Genomic DNA, 22219 nt, shown 5'->3' with positions numbered 1-22219 from the left:
ATCTACAGGTCCCAGACGATTTTCAACTTGGAATCTGGCAGACATTTGACTGTATTAAAGACTTTGCTATTTTCAAATAAAGAGGCTTTCAGAACTTCCAAATTGTTGATGTTAAGAAAGCTGTGTCTCTATTCTATTTAATTAATTCATTTCTTCATTCAATCATTGATCTAGCCATTAAACATTAATCATGGACCAGCTACTGTGGTAAAGGCTGGAGAATAAGAGGTGAGATAGATAGTCCCCACCCTCAAGCAGCACAGAGTCTATGTAGAAACAGACAAACTCACAATGAATTAGGGTACAGCATGAGAACAGATCCAGCAGAGATGGGCAGCATACTATGGCATGTTGAGGAAGGGCATCTGACTGAGGCCAAGGAGTACGGAAGTTGGACAGAGAAGTATTCCAGAGGATCTGACATCTAGGCTGAAATGCAATACATAATTAGAAGTTATTTGGGAGCAGAGGAGGGTGGGATGAAACAGAGGTCTTTCTGGGCCATGGGAGCAGCAGGTGCAAAGACACAGAAGGCTGGAAAAACAGCATGGTGAGTGAAGTATGTGCCCAGAGTGAAGGGAAGTGAAAAACAAGGCTGGACTCACCTCTGTAATCCCAGCACTTTGGGAGGCTGAGACGGGTGAATCACAAGGTCAAGAGATGGAGACCATCCTGGCCAACATGATGAAACCCCGTTTCTACTAAAAATACAAAAATTAGCCGAGGCATGATGGCATGTGCCTGTAGTCCCAGCTACTAGGGAGGCAGAGCAGGAGACTCGCTTGAACCAGGAGGCAGAGGTTTCAGTGAGCCAAGTCATGCCACTGCACTCCAACCTGATGTCAGAGCGAGACTCTAAAAAAATTAATTAATTAATTAAAAAGACAAGGCTGGAGATATGGATGGAAGACAGATCATGAGAGGCCTTGGGGGGGTGTCCACATTTTTTCTGTTGGACTCACATAGGAGATTACTTTTTACACTGAAGTCACACCTGCTACTACTCATGCGGATTTACACAATTTCCATGATTATGTATACAAACACCAAAATACACACACCACACAAAACCAGCACATTATGCCTATACCCTGAGGAAAGGGTAATAAACCAAAACTGCTCTGCATGTGTAGATTCTTTCTCCCTCATAGAAAGGAGCTGGTGCCTTCACTTGCATAGCTTGTGTGTTTGTGCAGATTGCCTTCTAAATCTGATGGATTAATACTCATAGGCATTGGGAGGGAAGAAAAAGGAAGGCAAACACTATAGGTAGAGCTAAATGGACACGTTCCCATTGATGGGAAGACCTCGTGACACTGCTATGCTACTTCTCCCCCTACAAAGATGTCAACAGCACAAACTACCTCTAAACTTTCAGGAGCAAGCTATCTCTCAGTTCCTTGGTCAGTAGAAACCTGTTGCCAAGGGCACATCTTTCCAAGGAAACATAGGTATGGAGGTATGAAAGTTGGCATGGGTCATGGATGAAGCCCACAAATACATGTGTTGAGAAAATGTGAATCATAAAATCATAAACCAGGAGAGCTGGAAGTTTTAGGAAGCAAGCTAGGTAGCCCAGGAGCCAGCCAGGGCTTTCTGCACCACTGCATGATTATTATATGCTTCATGTATTGCTCAAGACTGGACAGTGTCAAGTTTAAACAGTGACCAGTGTCCAAATGAAAATCTGTATGTGTAGTGGAGGCAAAATGAGTCATTTCTGCTTGGCTCTGCTCTTAGAAAAATCTCTGAAAAATTTTATAGGCAAAATTGGCAACTTAGATATAAAGGGTTTACCAACTTTCATTTGTCAAGGTTCAAATATGAGTTTAAAAGGGAAATAATGGATTGGGGGAGAAAACCTGTTTATCTCTGTTCTGATGAGCTCAACCTGCAAGTGTGGAATGTTAAATAACTCTAATAATTCTGTAGACTTTGCTAAGTGATTACTACTTTGTAGTTTTGCTTTTTTTTAGATGGAGTCTTGCTCTTGTTGCTCAGGCTGGAGTGCAGTAGCACAATCTTGGCTCACCGCAACCTCCTCCTCCTGGGTTCAAGCTATTCTCCTGCCTCAGCCTCCGGAGTAGCTGGGATTATAGGCACCCGTCACCATGCCTGGCTAATTTTTGTGCTTTTAGTAGAGAAGGGGTTTTACCATGTTGGTCACGCTGGCCTCAAACTCCTGACCTCAGGTTATCGCCCTGCCTTGGCCTCCAAAGTGTTGGGATTACAGGCATGAGCCACTATGTCCAGCCAATTACTCCATTTTTACTAAAAGTGTTATAGATATAATAGGTGTTTGCTAATTGATATATCCACTCATTCGTGTTTACAACATGCAGTTACAGCCAACATTGTGTTCCCTCACCCAAATCCGTATGTTGAATTTCTGCACCCCAGTACTTCAGAATATAGCTCTATTAGGAGATAGGTTCTTTAAAGAAGTAATTAAGTTAAAAAAAAAAAGACATTAACGTTGACCCTACTGCAATGTGACTGTATCCTTATAACTAGAAGAAATTTGGCCAGATACGTACAGAAGAAGGACTACACGAAGACCCAAGGATAAGATGGCCATCTACAAGCCAAGAAGAAAATCCTGAAACAGACCCTTCCCTCACAGCCCTCAGAAGAAACCAACGCTGTTGACACCTTAATCTTGGGCTTCCAACCTCCAGAACCGAGAGAAAATAATTTCTGTTGCTGAAGCCACTTAGTCTGTGGTAGTTTGTGAAGCAACCCTAAGCAAATAAATATAGATGCATACTTGTTATATAGAGATATTATTAAATTTATAATGTGGGCATTTTAAATTTGGTTGCAGAATCCTGACTTCTTCTTGGTAGGGGAGAACTACCTCTCCTTAATTTTATGCACTCTTGGTGAGACTCTAAATAAGACCCCCTGCCCTGACTACACTTGGGGGTGGGATAGACAGGTGACTCAAGCTAGGCCAATCAGACTCTTTCCTGGGACTTTGACTTTGAAGTGGAACTAGAATGAAAATAACAACAGAAACTTGAGCATGTTGCTGATCAGTGAAGCTGGTAAAGTTTCTGCTACTCACATCTGTGTTGCTGTCTGCATCCTGCTTTTTGGCAAGCATGGTTGTTGAGCATTCCCATAGACTCTGAAAACTGTCCCAAATCGTCTACAGATTGTTTTCTCTTAAGTTAGGAAAACACATTTTCTATAGCTTGCAAGCAATTACATTTCTAATTCATGATTTTTTTTTTTACTGAAATCTAAGAGAAAAGTTAATATTTTTTTTTAATTTAAAGTATTTTCCTTGCCTAGTTCTCTTTTATTCTCCTCTATAGGGTTATGCAATCATTCATCATTCAATAAATGCTTGTTAAGCACATAAGTGTCAGCTATTATGTTAGCTGATTTCATCAAACTAGGTGCTAAAAGATGTTCTGTGTAATGGGGGGAATTACAGATATTTAGAAATACGTTATTTCATATATTAATAAATTGCATTATATACAGCCTGTATAAGTTTGTATCAGCAGCTCAAGTTAAGTAAGTTTCATTTAAAACCACAATTTTTAAATCAGCAAGTATTTATTGAGCACCTATTGTGTATAAATTCCGTATCAAGGAAATACAGAGTGGGATGCAAAATGGAAATTACTATCTTCCCTAATAGCACTTACTAAGATATCCTCAGATATATTTCTCAGTTAGCAAATAGAAACCAGTTCTATAGGAAATGCCAAACCTTAAGAAAATGAGAAAAGCTATTCTGAATCCTGTTAACCCTAATGAAACTACCATGATAAAATTTGTTGTGTTTATACTATGCTAAGCAATTTAATGCATAATGTCATTTAATCCTGACAGCAAACCTCTGAGGTGGATACTATTATAATCTTTACTGTACAGAGGAGAAAACTGAGGTTGAATGAGATTAGAAAACTCTCCAGCATCCTTTATAGTTCTTAAAGTGGTATACAAATCTCCTCTAATTCTATTTGACCTTTGGCATCATCATCATCTCAAGTATTAGAGGCCAAAAGAACCCTCTTATTTTTTCAAAATAGTTAACAAAATAGAACAACCTCAGACCCCAACGTGCAACAGCATTAGAACTTGTACACTATGTGCCACTGTGTCCTGTCCTCTCCTGGGTTTAGAACTTTGATTTATTTGATCATTCCTTCTTCACCTCTAAGGTGTCATTACTGTTTCATTTCGAAGCCTGGAGGGTGTGAGCTTTGGTAGCAGTCTCCACCAAGACTGGACTTTCAGAATAAATCAATAGGCATCTTCCATGGGATTAATTACAATGGGATTTCATACTTATCATTACTTGGCTCCTAGACTAATTTAATGGAAGCAATCGGCAGCTCCCATCTCTTATAAAAGTTTCCATAAGACAAAACATAGAGAGCTCTGTTCCATTTTTTTCCTGGAACTCTTTATCTCTTATGAGCATCAGTAATCAAAGTGGCATTTACTAGCTTGGTAAATGAATAAACCTTTACTTTCCCACAAGTTCAGTTGTAGGCATCAAGCTCTCCTAAAGTTTTCACAGCAAACAGACGGATGAATGCTGTGGAAAAGAAAGAAAAAAGAAAGAAAGAAAGAAACAGAAATTAAAAAAGAAAGTTAGCTACAGGGAAAAGCTGTGTAACAAGGACCACACTGATCCTACATTAGTTCCTAGTAACTTGCAGAGTTTGTAACTTTTATCATTTACCTTTCTTTCCACTACACCAATTCCTAGGGGAGGGTTCATTTTTTATTCATTCTGAAAGTTTACCATCAATCATCCTCTTAAAGAGCTTGCCAGAAACTTGGACAGAGCCTCATAATAAAATTGCAGAGACAGAGGACTAATTGATTTCTATAAATAATGTTTAGCTGTAAAGATATGAAAGGTGGTTAGAACCACATGTATTAATCTCCCTTTTGCTCCATCTGTGTCTGCAAAAGCAGACTGTACCTTGACAAAGTACCCTGACTATTTTGTCTTGCAAACACACAACAGGAGATTAACACCAGATGGCCCACCCCTCCCATCTCTCTGCCCTGCCCCCACCTCTGGTCAAATCCTCTAATTACTCCTATCCCCCTCATCCCCTTGGTTATATCCTATAATTTTAAAATGCTATTTCCATTACTATCCCTGCTCTGACAACATGCAGGGAAGTTGACAGTGCCCCATTTCTCTCTGCCCCTCCACCTTTCTGTCCAACGAACAAAAATACAACCCAAACCTCAAATGCAAAAGCATTTAATCAGATTGCAAGACTGACAATATTCAAGAAAAATAGTGACTACTGGTGCTAAAGTGTTATTAATGCATGTGTTTGGAAGGGGGAGGGTGGAGTTTACTGCGTGTCTCCAATGGACACTCTCATGCACTACTAGCTTTAATCACGTCGCATAAAAACACTTAGCAGTTACTACTTGTCAACATCTTATAAAATGGGGACAAAATTATATCTGGGGAAATATATGCTGGCTGGACAAAGATAATGCTATAAATCTCATATTTATTTCAGAGTTGTTGAAGAAATGTTGAGAACTCACAGAAGTACTATCTGCTCAGGCTAACTGTGATATGCTGAAATAAAAAGCAAATTAGAGACAGGGCAGGGGCTGTGTGATAGATGTCCAATTCCAAATTATGAATATTAGGTCATTTCAGACTCAAGTGCTGATTCATAAGGGCGGCATTGTAGCCTGTTCAATCAGCTGGCTCCAATCTCAACTAAACACAAAATAAAATGTCACACTTAACATGGTATATCATTTTCTAGATATTAATTAAATACAGAATGATGACTTTCATTCAGGAGACAGCAGAAGTTTTCATACTAGACAGAATTCAACAAAACTGGCCCATTTCTTCTTCTTTCCTCTTCTCCTCGTTCCTCTTCCTCCTTCCTCCTCCTCTTCCCTCTTCTTCTTCTTTTCCTCCTCCTCTTCTTCTTCTCTCTCTCTTTTTTTTTTTTTTTTGGCCTAGACCATTCCTAGATGGTGGTAGATATTTTCTATAAATAAGAAGGCTAGGGAATCTTGCTAATGGGGCAACACAAATGGCTAAATTGTTATGAATAAAGCAATTCTATATTAGTTTACTTCTGATGGCATCAAGTATTCCTGATAATTATCCCACTTTAAATATGGAAATAATTTTTAAAGCTTTCACAAATATCTTCCTTTTCTGTAGCTTTTCATGTGAGGCAGATCAAAATTCCCCAAAGCTTTTATTTTAGGGGGGAAAAATACATGAGGTGTTTAGCAATTTCAAGCCTCAGTAAAGTTAACCACATTTGTAAAAAATCATTTATTTTTAGTATGGACTCCTCCATCACATTCCTTCCTCTCCACATGCTCTATCGTTGTCTGTCTTTACCCCCTTGAATCTGCTTGCTCAATTCGTGTCAGCAGTTTTTTATTTTGGTGGTACATTCCAAGAAAGCAGAAGCTGTTCTAGCTCCACTTGCTTTGTCCAAGCCCTCGGTGGCTTAATGAAGGCTATTAGCACTGATAACAGCTGGCAGTGTTGTACATTTGCTGGCTTTTTCTTATAGCTCATGCCATTTATGCTACGGCTGTAGCCTCTTCTAAGCACCAGCATGGAAGAAGGCCAATGGAAGGGATTCATGGTGAAGGCTAAGACTGCTTTTCTTCTTCCTTTTCTTTTTAAAAAGGTCTTGGGTTGGGAGGATGAACCCATGTTGGAATTGGACTGACATGCCACCTGAACTCAGTTACTGAACCACTTCTTAGAATTAGGCAAGATAACCACTGGAGGGTATATGAGAGGAGTTGATCATCTGTGTATTAGCTAGAGTATTAGGGCACCATGTGACCAATCCAGTCCCAAGTCCGTGGTGTTCAAATGGCTGAAGCATTCCTAGCAAGTGAAAAATTAGCACATCTGTTCGTTGGATCAGTGAGAGGAGCCTACTGAGCCCTGAAACACCATGACAGATGGATCTGGTGGATTATTTAGCATTCTTCAAAGCTGGGGTGTTCTCCATGTAGGCTGGTTGGAAAGTTAAGAGTGCCAAGAAATACATGGTACTATATTTACATTATCTGGAGTTGAAGAACTGTGTAACCCAGATTCCACTGCTTAAGGCAACAAGCCTGAAATTAGGAGTGGAGAGGAACACCTACCGGTGAAGCCAAAGTTCGGATTCCACATATCCAATCAAGGGAAGCCTCCACTGCTTTCTGACCTATAGATTACACCTATAAATGTACCCTCAAGTACTAGATTAAAACCTTGAGGAAGGTAAGTAATCCTTTGTCAAGACTGAATGCATTTGTAGGCTTAAAGGCAGTAGAGTCCTTGTAGAAGAGCTTATTTAAGTGGGAACTTGAAAATTCAAACACCTGAAGCCAAGCTCCGAGCTTCTTGAGTGCCAGGCAGGGAAACAGTCCCTGGTAAGACACCACAGTCCCCACATACTTACTTCTAAAGTCTCAAGATAGGAAGGAGGAGTCATCAGAGAGGCCCATGTATGTTTGAACTGTGGTCTCTGGGAAGAAGCAAGCATTGTTTCTCAGTGTGCTAATGATGGTCATCTGGGGGTAAAAAGTGATGAGCAGCCCTGAGGTCCAGCTGCCCCCTGATTGGTGTGTCCCAGACAGACCCACTCAGCAGTGCACATTCAAGTTGTGGTCATCAGATAAAGCTGCTGCATTGTCTATTTCCTGAGCCCTCTACTTTGTCTCTGGGGTCTGAAATAGCTAAGGGCAAGTATTTGGGATTCCCTTCCTTTCTACCCAGGTACCTATGCCCAGAGTCCCCCGCCAGGTGACCAGTGTGTTTCTGCTGGCTCCCAGTGGCCTGAGATCTCTCAGTGTGATATTCTACTAGGACAGTGCCCTCCTCAAGAGAACCTCTGAATCCCTCTGTTTTGGACACCTGGAGAGGTCGGCCCTTCCTATTTGGTAATACCTAAGCTAAATACAATAAAGCCATGCCAATTAAGGGAGAAGAATGGTGTAGATGGGGGGCTGGCAAACTTTTTCTGTAAAGGGCTGGCAAGTAAATATTTTGGCATTTTTGGGCAATATGGTCTTTGTTGTAACTGCTCAACTCTGCTGCCCTGGTGCTAAAGCAGTCACAGATAGTACATAAACAAGTGAGCATGGCTGTGTTCAAATAAAACATTATTTGTAAAAACAGAGGACAAGCTAGGATTGGCTTGTGGGGCTGTAGTTTGCTAACTTTACGTGTAGAAGAAAGAATATGAGACAGGAATAAAGAACCTGGCCCCTAGACACAGCCCTGACCTTAACTAGCTGCAAGACTTGGCACAAGTCACCTTCTTCCTTTTCCAACTCCCATGCCCCCAAAGGGAGCAAGGTATAAAGAAGATAATATATGAAACCCACCATGCACCTTATGTTTCTAGTTGTCTTGCTCATCTGTGGCCAATAGTGTAAAGGTCATGGGATTAGTTTGAACAATAACGGCTATCATTTTAAGCAGCTGCTATGAAAGACATGTGTAATCTCTCTGCTTTCATCTTTACACCCATCGAGGTAGATAATGCAATCCCTCTTTAAGAGGTGAGGAAACAGGCCAGGTGTGGTGGCTCACATCTGTAATCCCAGCAATTTGAGAGGCCAACGTAGGCAGATCACTTGAGGTCAGGAGTTTGAGACCAGCCTGACCAACATAGAGAAACCCTGTCTCTACTCAAAACACAGTAACAACAACAACAACAACAAGAATTAGCTGGGTGTGTTGGTGCATGCCTGTAGTCCCAACTACTCAGGAGGTTGAGGCATGAGAATTGCTTGAACTCTGGAGACGGAGGTTGCAGTGAGCCAAGATCGCACCACTGTACTCCAGCCTGGGCAACAGAGTAAGAGTCTATCTCAAGAAGAGAGAGAGAGAGAGAGGAATGGAGATCAGGGAAGTTAAATAACTTGCCCAAATTACACAGTAGGTCAGCCTCAAGATCAGGATTCAAATCCAGGCCTATCCAACCACATCCAAGTTTCCCAAATACCATGTGACTTCTGACATAGGCTGAGGCTGCTTAGTTTCTAAGCCTTTCACTCTAACCAACCACTTTGCAGATATGGTCTCTAAAACACTATTTTCAGCACAGTTACTGAGTAATCAGATATAATTATTTCTATGTAAAAATTTGTCCAATGGCTTCCCGTGAGTCCCTATCATAACCTACAAGGCCCCAGTGATCTGTGCTATCCCAGTCCAACCTTCTGATCTCTCCTCTCTGCTTTACTTTGTTTCTGCCCCAGGCACCTTGCTGTGCCTTAAGACATGCCAAGCTGACTCCCAAATCAAAAGTCTCATACTTACGGGGGTCCTAAGCCTGGAGCCAGTGCTATTCTCCCAGTGTCAGCATAGCTCATTCCTTCACTTAATCAGTGCCTCAGCTTAACTGTCACCTCAGGAGAACCTTCCTGATCACTCTATCCAGAAAAAAGAAAAGTTCTTGGCTTTCAATAATTACCTGTTTATTGCTGAATAAATGAAAGAATATATTGGAATGAAGTGACAGAGCGTGGCTGACTTAGGACCAGCTGCTCGGCACATTCCGAGGTTCAGACCTCTCGGCAGTGAGAAGCCTTGTCTCATGGAAGACAGGGTAGCTTGCTTGCCTGTATCAGAACAAATCAGGGTATTGCTTTGTGTCATTCTTCAAATGTACCTAATACAGGAGAGGTGGTACAAAACTGGGAGAGATTGGTCTCATGACTCTGAATGTCAGTTACAAGGTGCCTGAGGGGTCCTCTAAGGTCCAGCATTTTCCAGCTTCCAGTCTCTGAGCCACTTCTTGCTCTACCTCCTCCTTTGTTTGCCATGTTCCTCTTTGCAATAGCTGTTCCTGACCAGACTGGCCTCTCTCTTGCAAACTGTCCTAACCCACAGGCTTGAGGGTAGCATGAAGGCTTCAGATAACTGCTTTTGGTGGGAAAACACTGTTTTCATTTAAACCCTGTTACTTGATGGATGAAGAAACTGAGGATTAGAGAACTGCAATGGTATGGCCCAAGTCCTTCCACTAATTAGTGTCAGATCTAGGCCTACAGCCTAAGTCTCCTGACCACAAGACTAGTCCTAGCTCTACACTTCATGCAACAAATGGTGATAATACCCCATGCTGTTCATTCAATTCAACTCTACAACCATGAATGGAGCCCCCCAAATGTACCTGGCCCCATAATTGGTTAGAATCAGAGGTAAAATAATGAAAACTGTATAGCTCCTGTCCCCAAAGGGTTTACCGAAAGTTTGAATACATAATAAAAGAAATACAATTTTTTTTTGGTATTGGAATGTTGGTTAATAGGTTAATGCAGTAACCAGTTTAAACTCAGTGAGTACTTCAAAGTACCTCTCTCAGAGCTTCCATAAGTAGTTAGGCTCAGGCCTCATTCTGGATGTGATTCTATAAGGAAGGAAGGAAAAAAGGAAGAAAGGAAGGAAAAGAGAGAAAAGGAAAGGAAAACTGAATGGTGTGCTGCCTCCTCCTTTCACACCTCACTTGCATTTATCTCTGCTGCTTTCAAAGGTCTTAAGCTGCAGGCTCACTCTTGAGAAGTTTTTCGGTAAGGATCTCACCTACTCTGAACTCCTGAGGGGAAGTGAAGGAGCTGAATCAGTTCCCCCAATCAGTATCCCCTACCAGGCCCTCAGCCAGGACTTCAACAATAATCTTCTAAATAATTGTAGCAATCTGTGATTAGTATTAACCACGTCAATAACAGGCATTTTCTCCATAAACCAAAGGCACAATTGAGGTCTTTTGGAACAACCTGGGTCAGTGACAGGGATTCTGATACCACCGACACCACCCAGAGGGCTAGCATTTGTCAATCAGCCCTGTCCTGCCTCCCCTTGGCTCAGCTGTTCAGAGACGACTTCTTACAAAAAAGAGTCCACTTCCAACTTTAGAGCAAATTTTACTTCTCCATCATCATGACCATAAAGTCCATAAAAAGTGAGTGAGAAACAGGGAGAGAAAGAGAAGGAGAGAATCTATGCAGGAGAGAGTGAGAGCCAATCACGGTCAGAAATCATGAGCAAAAGTTGGCATTAACATGGAGACAAGTAATCCCTGGTTCCCTTGCATTTATATAAATACAATGATAAGGATAAAAGAGAAAGCAGACAATCAAGTAAAAACCTGCCTCTAGAAGCCCCTCTCCTTTCATTCTTCCCCATTCTCCCACCTCCCAAAAGACAAAGACACGCATTACAGACCCAAACTACTTCAGATCAACACTTGTTTGTTTACAGAAATGAAACCAGCTTTCCCTCTGCCTGACCAGGGATGCTTACCAGCTCGCGCCCGAATTCACTCGCCCACTCAACTCACATTTTCCTGCCTGTTGAATGCAAAACAATGGTCTCCAAACACTAGTTACCGATATTTAGAACTGTTGTTTTCCTACCCTGGTTAAAGACGCCTCCATGAGAGACACGGGGCTGAGCTCTTGAGTTGAAAGAGGACCTGGGGGGTGGAGGGAAACCCCTTTGCGAATGTCCACACGGTCCCGTTGCCAAGGGAACCCTGGCTTTATCCAGGGAGACTGAGCATGGCTGCCTCTCCCACGGCCCAGCTCCAGGAGTGTCCAGATTACAGTGCAGGGTCAAGAGCAGAGGCAGGGGAAGTGCCTCACAGGCTTGGTGACAAAGAAATTGTTTACAAAGAATGAAAGAAATGGTGAAAAATATCTTGGGAGGTACCCGGTGGGGAGGGAATAAGTTTCTTGATGATGCTGCGATCAGATTTTAGTTGCTCTTTGTGCCCCTGAAAGGAGTGGGATTCGAATGTGTATCTGAAAGGAGACAGGGTGGGAAGGAGAGAGAGAATGCGACTGAGAGAGGAAAGGTTGAAAGGGTTGGGTTTCAGCCTCCTTCTGCGGATGCTGAATACTAATCAGGTAAACAATTATTTAGTTAAGATGCTCAGCTGAAGCTTTGGAATGGACTGTTGTGGCTACTGGATTGGTTAGAGGAGCTGTCTGGCTGTTTCCTAGAAGTCTGGTGGGAACTAAAGGGGAGATGGTGATATCATCTTGATAGTCAAGTAAGTTTTTGTTTGGCCTGCACTTTAAGGGCTGAGGTTGGCCTTTCTTTTCAGAGTGAAATCTCTTAGGAAATGTGCCAAAGGAGGCACATTGTGTGCTTATTTTGAAAACCCATTTGTCAAAGGAAGAGTAGGCTGAGCAATGGTTTGGAGAACTTGATTGGACCCTGATTCCTCACCTAGTGCCTGGCACAGTGTAGATGTTCAATAAAACATTTGCTGCCTGAATAGCTGTTGAAGGAAAACTGGTTTCCAGCATCTTGCCTGTCCAGCAAGGTATCAGGATGAGTACTTGACAGATGAAGCAGTTGCTGCTCAGGGGATGTGGCTTACCTATTGACCCACAGATGAATGGGAATGAAATAGAGGACTTGAGCCTAGAGACCCGTTACTCTAGATCATGATGTCTAATTGCTTTTTTCATAATAGAGAATTCAAGGGAACTCTCTATCTAAATGTTGCTACTATCCAATAGGAAAAAAATTGCAAGTAAATAAAAAGAAGTAGTAACAGGTATCTCTGCAGGTGATCTGGGCTAAACATGGAGTGAGGCCATTCATACTGAGTTACAGTGATGCACTCAGAAAAATTACACACACACACACACACCCCTGCAAGACGGTGAGCTTCTTATATTACTCATCTTCCAAGGCTTAGCTCTGGCATCAGCTACTCCAGGAACTTTCCAGTACTCTCCCCAACCTCAGCTTTCATAGCACTTTTTACAGATTTCCCCAGAATACTTATCACATGGATTTAGTTGTTGCTGCATGTGTATATAATCACAGGGAATGGCCCTCTACTACCAGAATAGAATCTCCCGGCTGGAAGGCACCCTGCTTCATTCCTTTTCTTTAAAAAAATCTCTTTAATACTTAGTAAAATACTTGTTACATAGGAGGTGCATGATACATATATTCAAGAATTGAAGAGCAATGAGTCAATCTGTGAGTGTTTTGTTGAGTGTCAGCTACGTTAAGCTCAAGGGAAAGTTCAAGTAAAGTTGAAGATATAGTATCTGACTGCTTAGAAAAGTGTAAAACTGATGTAACATGAAGGTGATTTGGTCTTTGCCATTACTTAGGCTTATTGCAGTAAGTGCAGCTGAGAGTAACAGAAGTAATGCATTTATTTAATGGATGAAAACCAGCCCTCTCAGTGATGCTGTTGGTCACATTGTGGCTGTGAAATCCCAGAAGCTCAGAGTTGCAAAAAGGCCCAGTTAGGTTTGCAAGGTACATGCTTATTTCTTTTTTTCAATACCCTTGGCTTTTTTGGCCTGTCTCTTGTACAGAGGCCTCATTTAAGGGTGCATTACCTAGTAGTAGACAGGCTGGAAATAGCTTGATCCCAGCACCTTCTCCACTCTACCATGCTGCTTATTTTAAACAAAAAGACTAAATCCAACCAAACCTACTATCAAAATACATATATTACAACTGGCACATAGCCACAAACCCCAGCATTTTAGACATTTATTATCATTTGGAAATATCTGGACTGAGATTTCCTTCTTATTCTCTTTAGGGGATACTGGCATGATATATAATTTGCATGGCTGACAGCACTAACCAGGGGAAGATTCAGATCAAAGAGAGCAGGGTCCTGTCCTCACTACACCTTCATGTTGAAAACAGCAGGTAGAGGGTGTTAGGTGCTAAAATGAATAATAGAGGACGGATTCTTTAAGGTCATCAGAAGGTCACAGATGAAGACCGAGGCCCAGAGAGGTGGCTGCATACTGAGTGAGCAGAGATGGGACTACACTTTTAGCCCAGAAATGCTCAGTCACAGTTTCCCTAGTGAGTTTCCCCCATGTCAGGTTCCTGTCCCTCCAGCCTGCCTCCCACTCTCTCCCTAGGGTGAGCTCTCCAGGCTGATCTTTCCACCTGGTCATGCCACTCCATTGACTTCCCTTTCCCAAATAATCAACTAATTTTTTCATTTCATCGCATTCTTTCTCTTGCATTTTCCTTTGCCAAAATGTGACACAAGTGACAGCAATGTCACTGATATCTCCCTCAGTCAGCTGGCAAGATCACTCTGCTTGAATTAGGGAGCAGTAAGCGAGACATCATGGAATGTTTGGTAGAAGGAGGCTAACCTAGGGTTATGTTATGCTAAGTGGCAGGAAGGGATGATATTTTGGTGCTCAGCATTCATCACAAGGTGCTGAGCATTTGGGGAAGAGAATGTGATTAGAAGAATGCCTAAAGGAAGGGGAAAGGAATTAGAATTCAGTCGTATCTACTACCCAAGTGCATTTCTAACTTCTGGGCACCAACTAGCTTCTACTTAAACCAATACAGATATTGGAATCTCAAAGTTAAATGCCTACAGAGGCCAGGTAAGTGAGACAAATGAGGACAGTAGACTTTGTGTCAGGTGATGAAGAGTGGTGGAGACTACAGCAAAATAGGGACCAAATGCTACATGTAAAGGGGGTAGCAGTAACCTGGCTCCAGCTGCTTACTGACACGTGGGGTTGTAACCCAGGACTGCCAGGGCTTTTCATCTTTTTAAATGTGTGAAATTTCCCAACTTAATCATGTTGATTTCAAGTGTTAATAAACATTGTGTAGGTCAAACAAAATTACCTATCAGTGGACCACACCTAGTTCCTGGGCTGCCACTTTGTGATCCCTGCCCTATATGGAACTTTCCAGTGTGTGCATAAGTATCTGCAGGCAGGAGATAGCTGTTGTCAATAATTCAGGCCAAAAAACTTACGTGGACACATTCTCGGGGTAATAGAGAGTCATAAACAATGTCAGCAAAAGAGAGGGTGATCCAGTGAACAGATAGAAAAGAATGGAAAACAAAATAATGTAAGATCTACACCTCCTCAGAAAGCTTGGCTTTGTTTGAAGTGGTGATGGGATTGATAAAGCCTTCCTTCCAGTCCTGGGAGCTGGACAGCTCCAGGGGCAGCCTTCCTGAATCCTGCAGGGAGGCTGGGCTTGTGGAGGGGTAGGGAGGGGACGTCGTTATGGAGAACAGGATTGCCATGCCAGGTGTGTAGACACACGTGTGGCTCAGCACAGGTTTTTCTTGTTCTCACTGGGCTCAGGCATGCTTCTCCCAGTTCTTAGCCAGCATAAACTTAAGGCTTCACATCTGGGAGGGGCTGACAATGGTGAAATCCCCATTTCCAAGGAAGCTTTTTCTTTACCTGTGACCAGCTGTAGAGGAACTGGCACAAGTGCATGTGGCCCAGTCATTCACAGTGGCTGCCCTGCCTCTAGCCGTCTCTGTTTAAGCCTGAGGAGGAAATAACCCTAGGCTTCAAAACCATTTTCATCTCCTTTCTCACAGTGATGATGTTGTGACTATACCTCCTGAGAACTTGCCTTTGGCGTCATTTCAGCTCTTCCTTTTCCTTTAGTTATGATTCAAGTCTCACCAACTATTTTTGTACCAGGCTTACTAATCCCAAGACATCATTTTCTATTTCTACAGCCACCATCCTTTATCCAGATGCCCAAGATTCCAAATTCCTATTACTATTCACGGTCTGTGAAAAAGGGCTTTCTTGCCCCTAGCCTCTCCCCAGCATAGCCCCAAGCACCACTTTTATCACATCATCTCCTTCCCTATTATTTATTATCTCAAATTGAAATGCACAAACATGACCTGAAAAGACTGCCCCTCCTCATCCCTAACTACCTCCATGTACAGCCTATCCAGTTACGTTCAGGCAATAGACAGCCATTTTGGAATGACACAGACCCAAGTTTATATGATGACTCTGCCATATGCTCCCTGTGTAACCTGAACAAGTTATATAACCTCTTTTTCCTGCAGCTACCTCATCTTAAAATTGGGATAAATAATATGTATCTTTCATGGTTGTTGGGAGAATAACATAAGGTAATGCAGGTTATCTCATTGTAAGTACTCAAAAAATAGTAGCAGTCATTAACATTACTCTCCACAAATGTAGCCTTAGAGGGACAAAATAAGAGGGTGCTTGAGGGCCGGGCGCGGTGGCTCAAGCCTGTAATCCCAGCACTTTGGGAGGCCGAGGCGGGTGGATCACGAGGTCAAGAGATCGAGACCATCCTGGTCAACACGGTGAAACCCCGTCTCTACTAAAACTACAAAAAAAAAAAAATTAGCTGGGCATGGTGGCACGTGCCTGTAATCCCAGCTACTCAGGAGGCTGAGGCAGGAGAATTGCCTGAACCCGGGAGGCGGAGGTTGCGGTGAGCCGAGATCGCGCCATTGCACTCCAGCCGGGGAAACAAGAGCAAAACCCCCTCCCAAAAAAAAAAAAAAAAAAAAAAAAAGAGGGTGTTTGCATCTGTCAGCACATGATAGAAATGTCAAAATAATCTGATGCAAAGTAAATAATTAATGGAAATGTGCAGTTACTTTTTCTCCTATCGGGCAAAAGAAAATTTTTAAGAATTTATAAAAAGAGAAGATAAAAGTCTACTGTCATCAAGTTTTAGCAATTTTTTCCTCCTAAATATTTTAGCTGTGTCACACCTATGTTCTCCAACAGCGATAGGTGGCCCTGCATGTCCCCTTGGAAACAACTAGAACATGCTCAACCTCATGGATTTCACATGCAATATGGCCTGCAGTCACCTTCCACCTTCATAGCACCATTAAGCATGGCAGAGTGGAAACATGCAAATTGTCTGAAGTCAAACAAACCCAAATGTAAATCCTGACTCTAATATTAAAGTCCTAGCTGTGGGACTGTGAGCAGGGTGTTCGATCTCTCCAACCCTCAGCCTCTTTCCAGTAAAATTAATGGAATCATCCCAACCATGTAGGGAATGCTAGATTAGTGTATCTTCTAAAGGGCTTCACCTATTTTAACTATGCAATAAATGTTACCTCTCATTTTCTTTCTATTTAAGTGGACTCCAATATTCACATCTGTTAAAACATTTCCTTGATCAAGTCCTCTTAACACTAACTGCTGCTTTACTCTGTGTCCTCTCAGCAAATGAAATTTTAAAATCTTAAAGTTATCAAAAAAAATGTTTTAGAGTTAGACAGACTTAATTTTGAATTCTGGTTCAACAATAACTAGCTGTATTATTTGTATAAGTCATAGATTCTTTATCTGTAAGATAGGAGTAATAACAGTTCTTCCTTTAGAGAGCCCTTATGAGGATTCAATCAAATAATGCTTAGAACAGGATCTGGCCCAGCAGAGGGTAGCCACTCTTATTAAAGTGGAAGGTAGAATAAGTGGTAGCTAGCAGGTTGAGATTTGTATCTCACCTTGGCACAAATAGTCCATTCCCATGACATCTGTTTCCATATCTGGAAACTGAAAGTCATACACCTGCTTTATATCCCAGCAATCTTGTGAAGATGAAATAACGTCATGGATATGAAGAGTTCTTGACAAATGAAAAGTACGGTGATATAGTTTGGCTGTGTCCCCACCCAAATCTCATCTTGAATTGTAGTTCCAATAATCCCCACATGTCAAGGGTGGGACAGGTGGAGATAATTGAATCATAGGGGCACTTATCATGATAATGAATTAATTCTCATGAGATCTGATGGCTTTATCAGGGGCTTCACCTTTTGATTGGCACTCACTCCATCTTGCTGTCCTGTGAAGAAGGTGCCTTCTTCTCCTTTATCTTCCACCATGATTGTAAGTTTACTGAGGCCTCCCTAGCAATGTGAAACTGTGAGTCAATTAAACCTCTTTCCTCTATAAATTACCCAGTCTCAGGCAGTTCTTTATAGCAGCATGAGAATGGCCTAATACAATAGGTTGGTACCAGCAGAGTGGGGTGCTGCTGCAAGGAAACCGAAAAATGTGGAAGTGCCTTTGGAGCTGGGTAACAGGCAGAGGTTGAAACAGTTTGGAAGGCTCAGAAGAAGACAGGAAGATGTGGGAAGGTTTAGGACTTCGCAGAGACTTGTCAAATGGCTTGACCAAAATGCTGATAGTAGTATGGACAATGGCATGTCCAGATTGAGATAGTATCAGATTGGAGATGAGGAATTTGTTAGGAAATGGAGCAAAGGCAACTGTTGTTATGCTTTAGCAAAGAGACTGGTAACATTTTGCCCTTGCCCTCCAGATCTGTGGAACTTTGAACTTAAGAGGTATCTGGCAGAAGAAATTTCTAAGTGGCAAATCACTCAAGAGGAAGCAGAACATAAAAATTTTGAAAATTTGCAGCCTGATGATACTATAAAAAGAAAAACCCATTTACTGAGGAGAAATTCAAGCCAGCTGCAGAAATTTACATGAGTAATAAGGAGCTGAATATTAATTACCAAAACAGTGAGGCAAATGTCTCCAGGGCATGTCAGAGACCTTCATGGTAGTCCCTCCTATCACAGCCTTGGAGGCCAGGGAGGACAAATGTGGTTTCCTGGCCCAGGGCCCAGAATCTCCCTGCTCTCTGAAGCCTCAGGACACGGTGCCCTGTGTCCCAGCCGCTTCAGCTCCAGCCACAGCTGAAAGGGGCCAATGTGAAGTTCAGGCCATTTCTTCAGAAGTTGCAAGCCCTAAGTCTTAGCAGCTTACACATGGTGTTGGGTTTGTGGGTGTATAGAAGTCAAGATTGAGGTTTGGGAACCTCCACCCAGATTTCAGAGGATGGATGGAAATGCCTGATGTCCAGGCAGAAGTTTGTGCAGGGGAAAAGCCCTTATGGAGAACCTCTTGTAGGGCAGAGCAGAGGGAGATAGAGGGTTGGAGCCCCCACACAGAGTCCCCACTTGGGCACTACCTAATGGAGCTGTGAGAAGAGGGTCACTGTTCTCCAGACCCCAGAATGGTAGATTCACTGACAGGCTGCACCATGCACCTGGAAAAGCTGCAGACACTCAACACCAGCTGTGAAAGCAGCTGGGAGGGGGATCATACCCTAGAAAGCTACAGGGCAGACCTGTCCAAGGCCATGGGAGCCCACTTCTTGTATCAGCATGACCTGGATGTGAGACATGGAGTCAAAGGGGATTATTCTGGAACTTTAAGGTTTAATGACTGCCCCACTGGATTTTGGACTTGCATGGGGCCTACAGCTCCTTGTTTTGGCTAATTTCTTCCATTTAGAATGAGTGTATTTGCACATTGCCTATACCCTCATTGTATCTAGGAAGTAACTAGCTTGCTTTTGATTTTACAGACTCATAGGTGGAAGTAACTTGCCTTGTCTCAGATGAGACTTTGGACTGTGAACTTTTGAGTTAATGCTGGAATGAGTTAAGCCCTCAGGGGATTGTTTAGAAGGGATGATTAGTTTTGAAAACTTGCCTTGTCTCATATAAGACTTTGGCCTGTGGACTTCTGAGTTAATGCTGAAGTGAGGAATGTTGGGAAGGTATGATTGGTTTTGAAATGTGAGGACATGAGATTTGGCAGAGGCCAGGGGCAGAATGATATGGTTTGGCTCTGTCCCCACACAAATCTTGAATTGTAATTCCAATAGGTGGAGGTAACTGAATCATGGTAGTGGTTTCCCCGATGCTGTTGTTGTGATAGTGAGTTAGTTCTCATGAGATCTGATGGTTTTATCAGGGACTTTTCCCTTCGCTTGGTACTCAATCCTGCTGTGCTGTGAAGGAGGTACCTGCTTTTCCTTTGCTTTCTGCCATGACTGTAAGTTTCCTGAGGCCTCCTTAGCAATGCAGAACCATGAGTCAACTAATCCACTTTCCTTTATAAATTACCCAGTCTTGGGAAGTTCTTTATAGCAGCATGAGAATGGACTAACATTACAGGTTTTACACATCTGCTAGCAAAACACATTATATTTTTCCAACTCTCTTTGTGTCTGTCTGTTTGTCTGACAGCTCCTTGAAGTCAGGGATACTTTAATTTCTTTTGTACCTATTCCATGGTTTCTAATTCCCATTGCCTGCTCAGTGCACATTCAGTGCTGGTTTCTCACCCATGCCTGCCTTATAGAACAAGATAAAATTAAAAACACCTACACTTTTTGAGTGTTTCTGCTACAGCAAAGATTCAGCTCCTGCCTGGCATGAGGGCCTGAGCTGCCCCAAGGAGAGGGGAAAGATTAAGCATCTGTAATAAATGTTCCCTAGGCAGGGAGGGAAAAATCACCTAACACTCTTGTGGCTTTTAGAAAAAAAGAGGGGTAAGAGAAGAGAAGAAGGAAAAAGAAAACCTTAAGCTTTAAACAAGTGGCCGGGCTGTTTGTCATTTGTAAAATGAGGCGATGGAAAGCAGGAAAGGGCAGTGGTCCCTGTGTCTGCTTTAGGGATTCATGCCTCAGACGTCTGCTCCAATGCTCCAGGGCTGTCCATCTGCAATTTCTTTTTCATTAACAAAAACAGAGAACCCTCACTGGGCTGAAGTTTCCCACCTGGGCTGAGTTTTTAGACCTGGACTAGGTGGTCCCTAAGTAAATATTTTTTATCCTCACTCACTCACCTCCTCCTGAGGAAAAAAAATCATCCTTTTGCTCAGTGAGAGAACAAAGCACCCAAACCAAATAACAGACTATTTGCAGCATTGGAAATCTCATTCCAGGGACTCCCACAAGGGCATGTGGTTTAAATCAGAGTGCCCAAGCTACTTGTCCATCTTCTGGACAAATCTGGTTAACATGGGCCCAGGGAGAATGTTTGGATGCATGCCAAAGTACTTTAGTCCCTCTGTAGACTGGTGCATGGACTTTTCTCACTACCCAAAAGTTCTAGAAATCCACCTGCATGTGAAAAGTAAAGAAGCAGCCTAACCTAAAGAACAAATCATGATGTACTCTTGACTTTTCACATGGAGCCCTTCATGATTTCACCATAACTGTGGAGTCAATAGAAATATTCCTGCTGTAGAGAGAATTTCTGTGGTCCTTTTGCCTCTGCATTCAGTTGGTTTGGGCTGTGTATTTTTTTTCAGTTGTGCCTCCATTTGTGTCAGGCACTTGTGCTAGGCTGGAGGGATCTAAAGATGAACAAAAGGCAACCTCTGCCCTCCAGGAGCACGCAGCTCTTGTGATAAAGATAAAAATCCAGACTGACGATTATAAGGTAATCAGTTTGCTAGGGTTACTATAGCAGATTGTCATAAGCTTCATGACCTGAAAAGCTGACACTTGCCCTCTCACAGTTCTGGGGGACACAAGTTTGAAATCCAGGGGTCAGAGAGGTTGGCTCTTTCTGGAGACTCTACAGAAGAATCCATTCCATGCCTTTCTCCTGGCTTCTGGTGGCTACTGGCAGTCCTGGGATTCGCTGGCTTGCAGCTGCCTGTAATTCCCATCTCTGCCTTCGCCTTCATCTGGCCTTGCCGTTGTGTCTCTGTGTCACATCTATCTCTCCTTTCTCTTATAAGGACACATTATTGGACTTACAGCCCATACTAAACCCAGGATGACCTCATCCAAAGACCCTTGACTTAATTATATCTGCAAATATCTTATTTCCAAATAAGGTCACATTCATAAGGTAATGGGGCTTAGGGCTTGGATATGTCTCTTGGGAGAACACAATTAAATCTAATGCAATTATCAAATATGGTATGTACTATAAAAATAGAGGCAAGCACCGGACACAATTGTAGCAGAGAAGAGGATGGTCCACTGAAGCTGAGTGAGAGTCAGGACAGGGCTCTAGAGGAGGTGGCTCATAAGGGGAATTTTGGGGACAAGCTGGAGTGTGTCTCAAGGAACGGCTGCTTGTGTGAAAGTGAAGAGGTTTGCAAGTGTCGTAAATGGAATGACTCCATCTTTGGTATTTGAGTGTTGGCAGGATCCTGGGATCCCTTTGTGCTCAACCCTCCTTTCCACCACTGCCTTTGATGCCTAACAAGAAATACGTCTCTGTCCTGGCTGAAATTCTAAACAGTGCAGACTCTAGCCTACCATGAATGAAGCCCCCAACCTTGGCCTCTCATCTAACCATATAAAAGCCCTAAACTACCCCCACGCCTAATTGTTCTCCTTCCCATCATTGGAATTCTTTGCAATGTCTTCCTTTCCTGAGAATTCCAGCTTGTTGTGAATACTAAATTAAACATTGATTCATATTCATTGGTGAGTATCATCTGTCTCAACCTCCAAATGCATTCCTGAGTGAGTGATCAGATCCTGCCTCTGGGTGAACTGAGCAAACAGAAAAAATGGTGGGAGTAGAGAATCAGAGAGAGTTTGTGTGAATGCGCTGGGTGGAGGAGAAGTGAATAGGGTGAGTAGGGTGAAGGAGAAGTTAGTTCACATTGG

At 42.6% G+C, this 22219-nt stretch overlaps 1 protein-coding gene across 2 annotated transcripts in view; it reads right to left on the bottom strand.

Moving 5' to 3' along the window:
* Positions 1-22219, bottom strand: part of ANKFN1 (ankyrin repeat and fibronectin type III domain containing 1) — a 380611-nt gene that overhangs the window by 326190 nt on the left and 32202 nt on the right. Inside the window, exon 1 of one of the 2 annotated variants that reach the window (XM_032280101.1) lies at positions 11407-11563. The exons of the other annotated variant lie outside the window; for it this stretch is intronic. Within the exon in view, the coding sequence (XP_032135992.1) occupies positions 11407-11427 (21 nt within the window). The 5' untranslated portion in view covers positions 11428-11563. Of the gene's footprint in view, positions 1-11406; positions 11564-22219 lie in introns of those variants that run through there. 2 annotated transcript variants of the gene reach the window in all.

Source organism: Sapajus apella, unplaced genomic scaffold (genome assembly GCF_009761245.1).
Source record: "Sapajus apella isolate SASKATOON/1434 unplaced genomic scaffold, GSC_monkey_1.0 scaffold12, whole genome shotgun sequence".
In the NCBI taxonomy this organism is placed as follows: Eukaryota; Metazoa; Chordata; class Mammalia; order Primates; family Cebidae; genus Sapajus; species Sapajus apella.
Note: the sequence above shows the minus strand (reverse complement) of the source record. Positions and strands in the feature narration are given on the sequence as shown.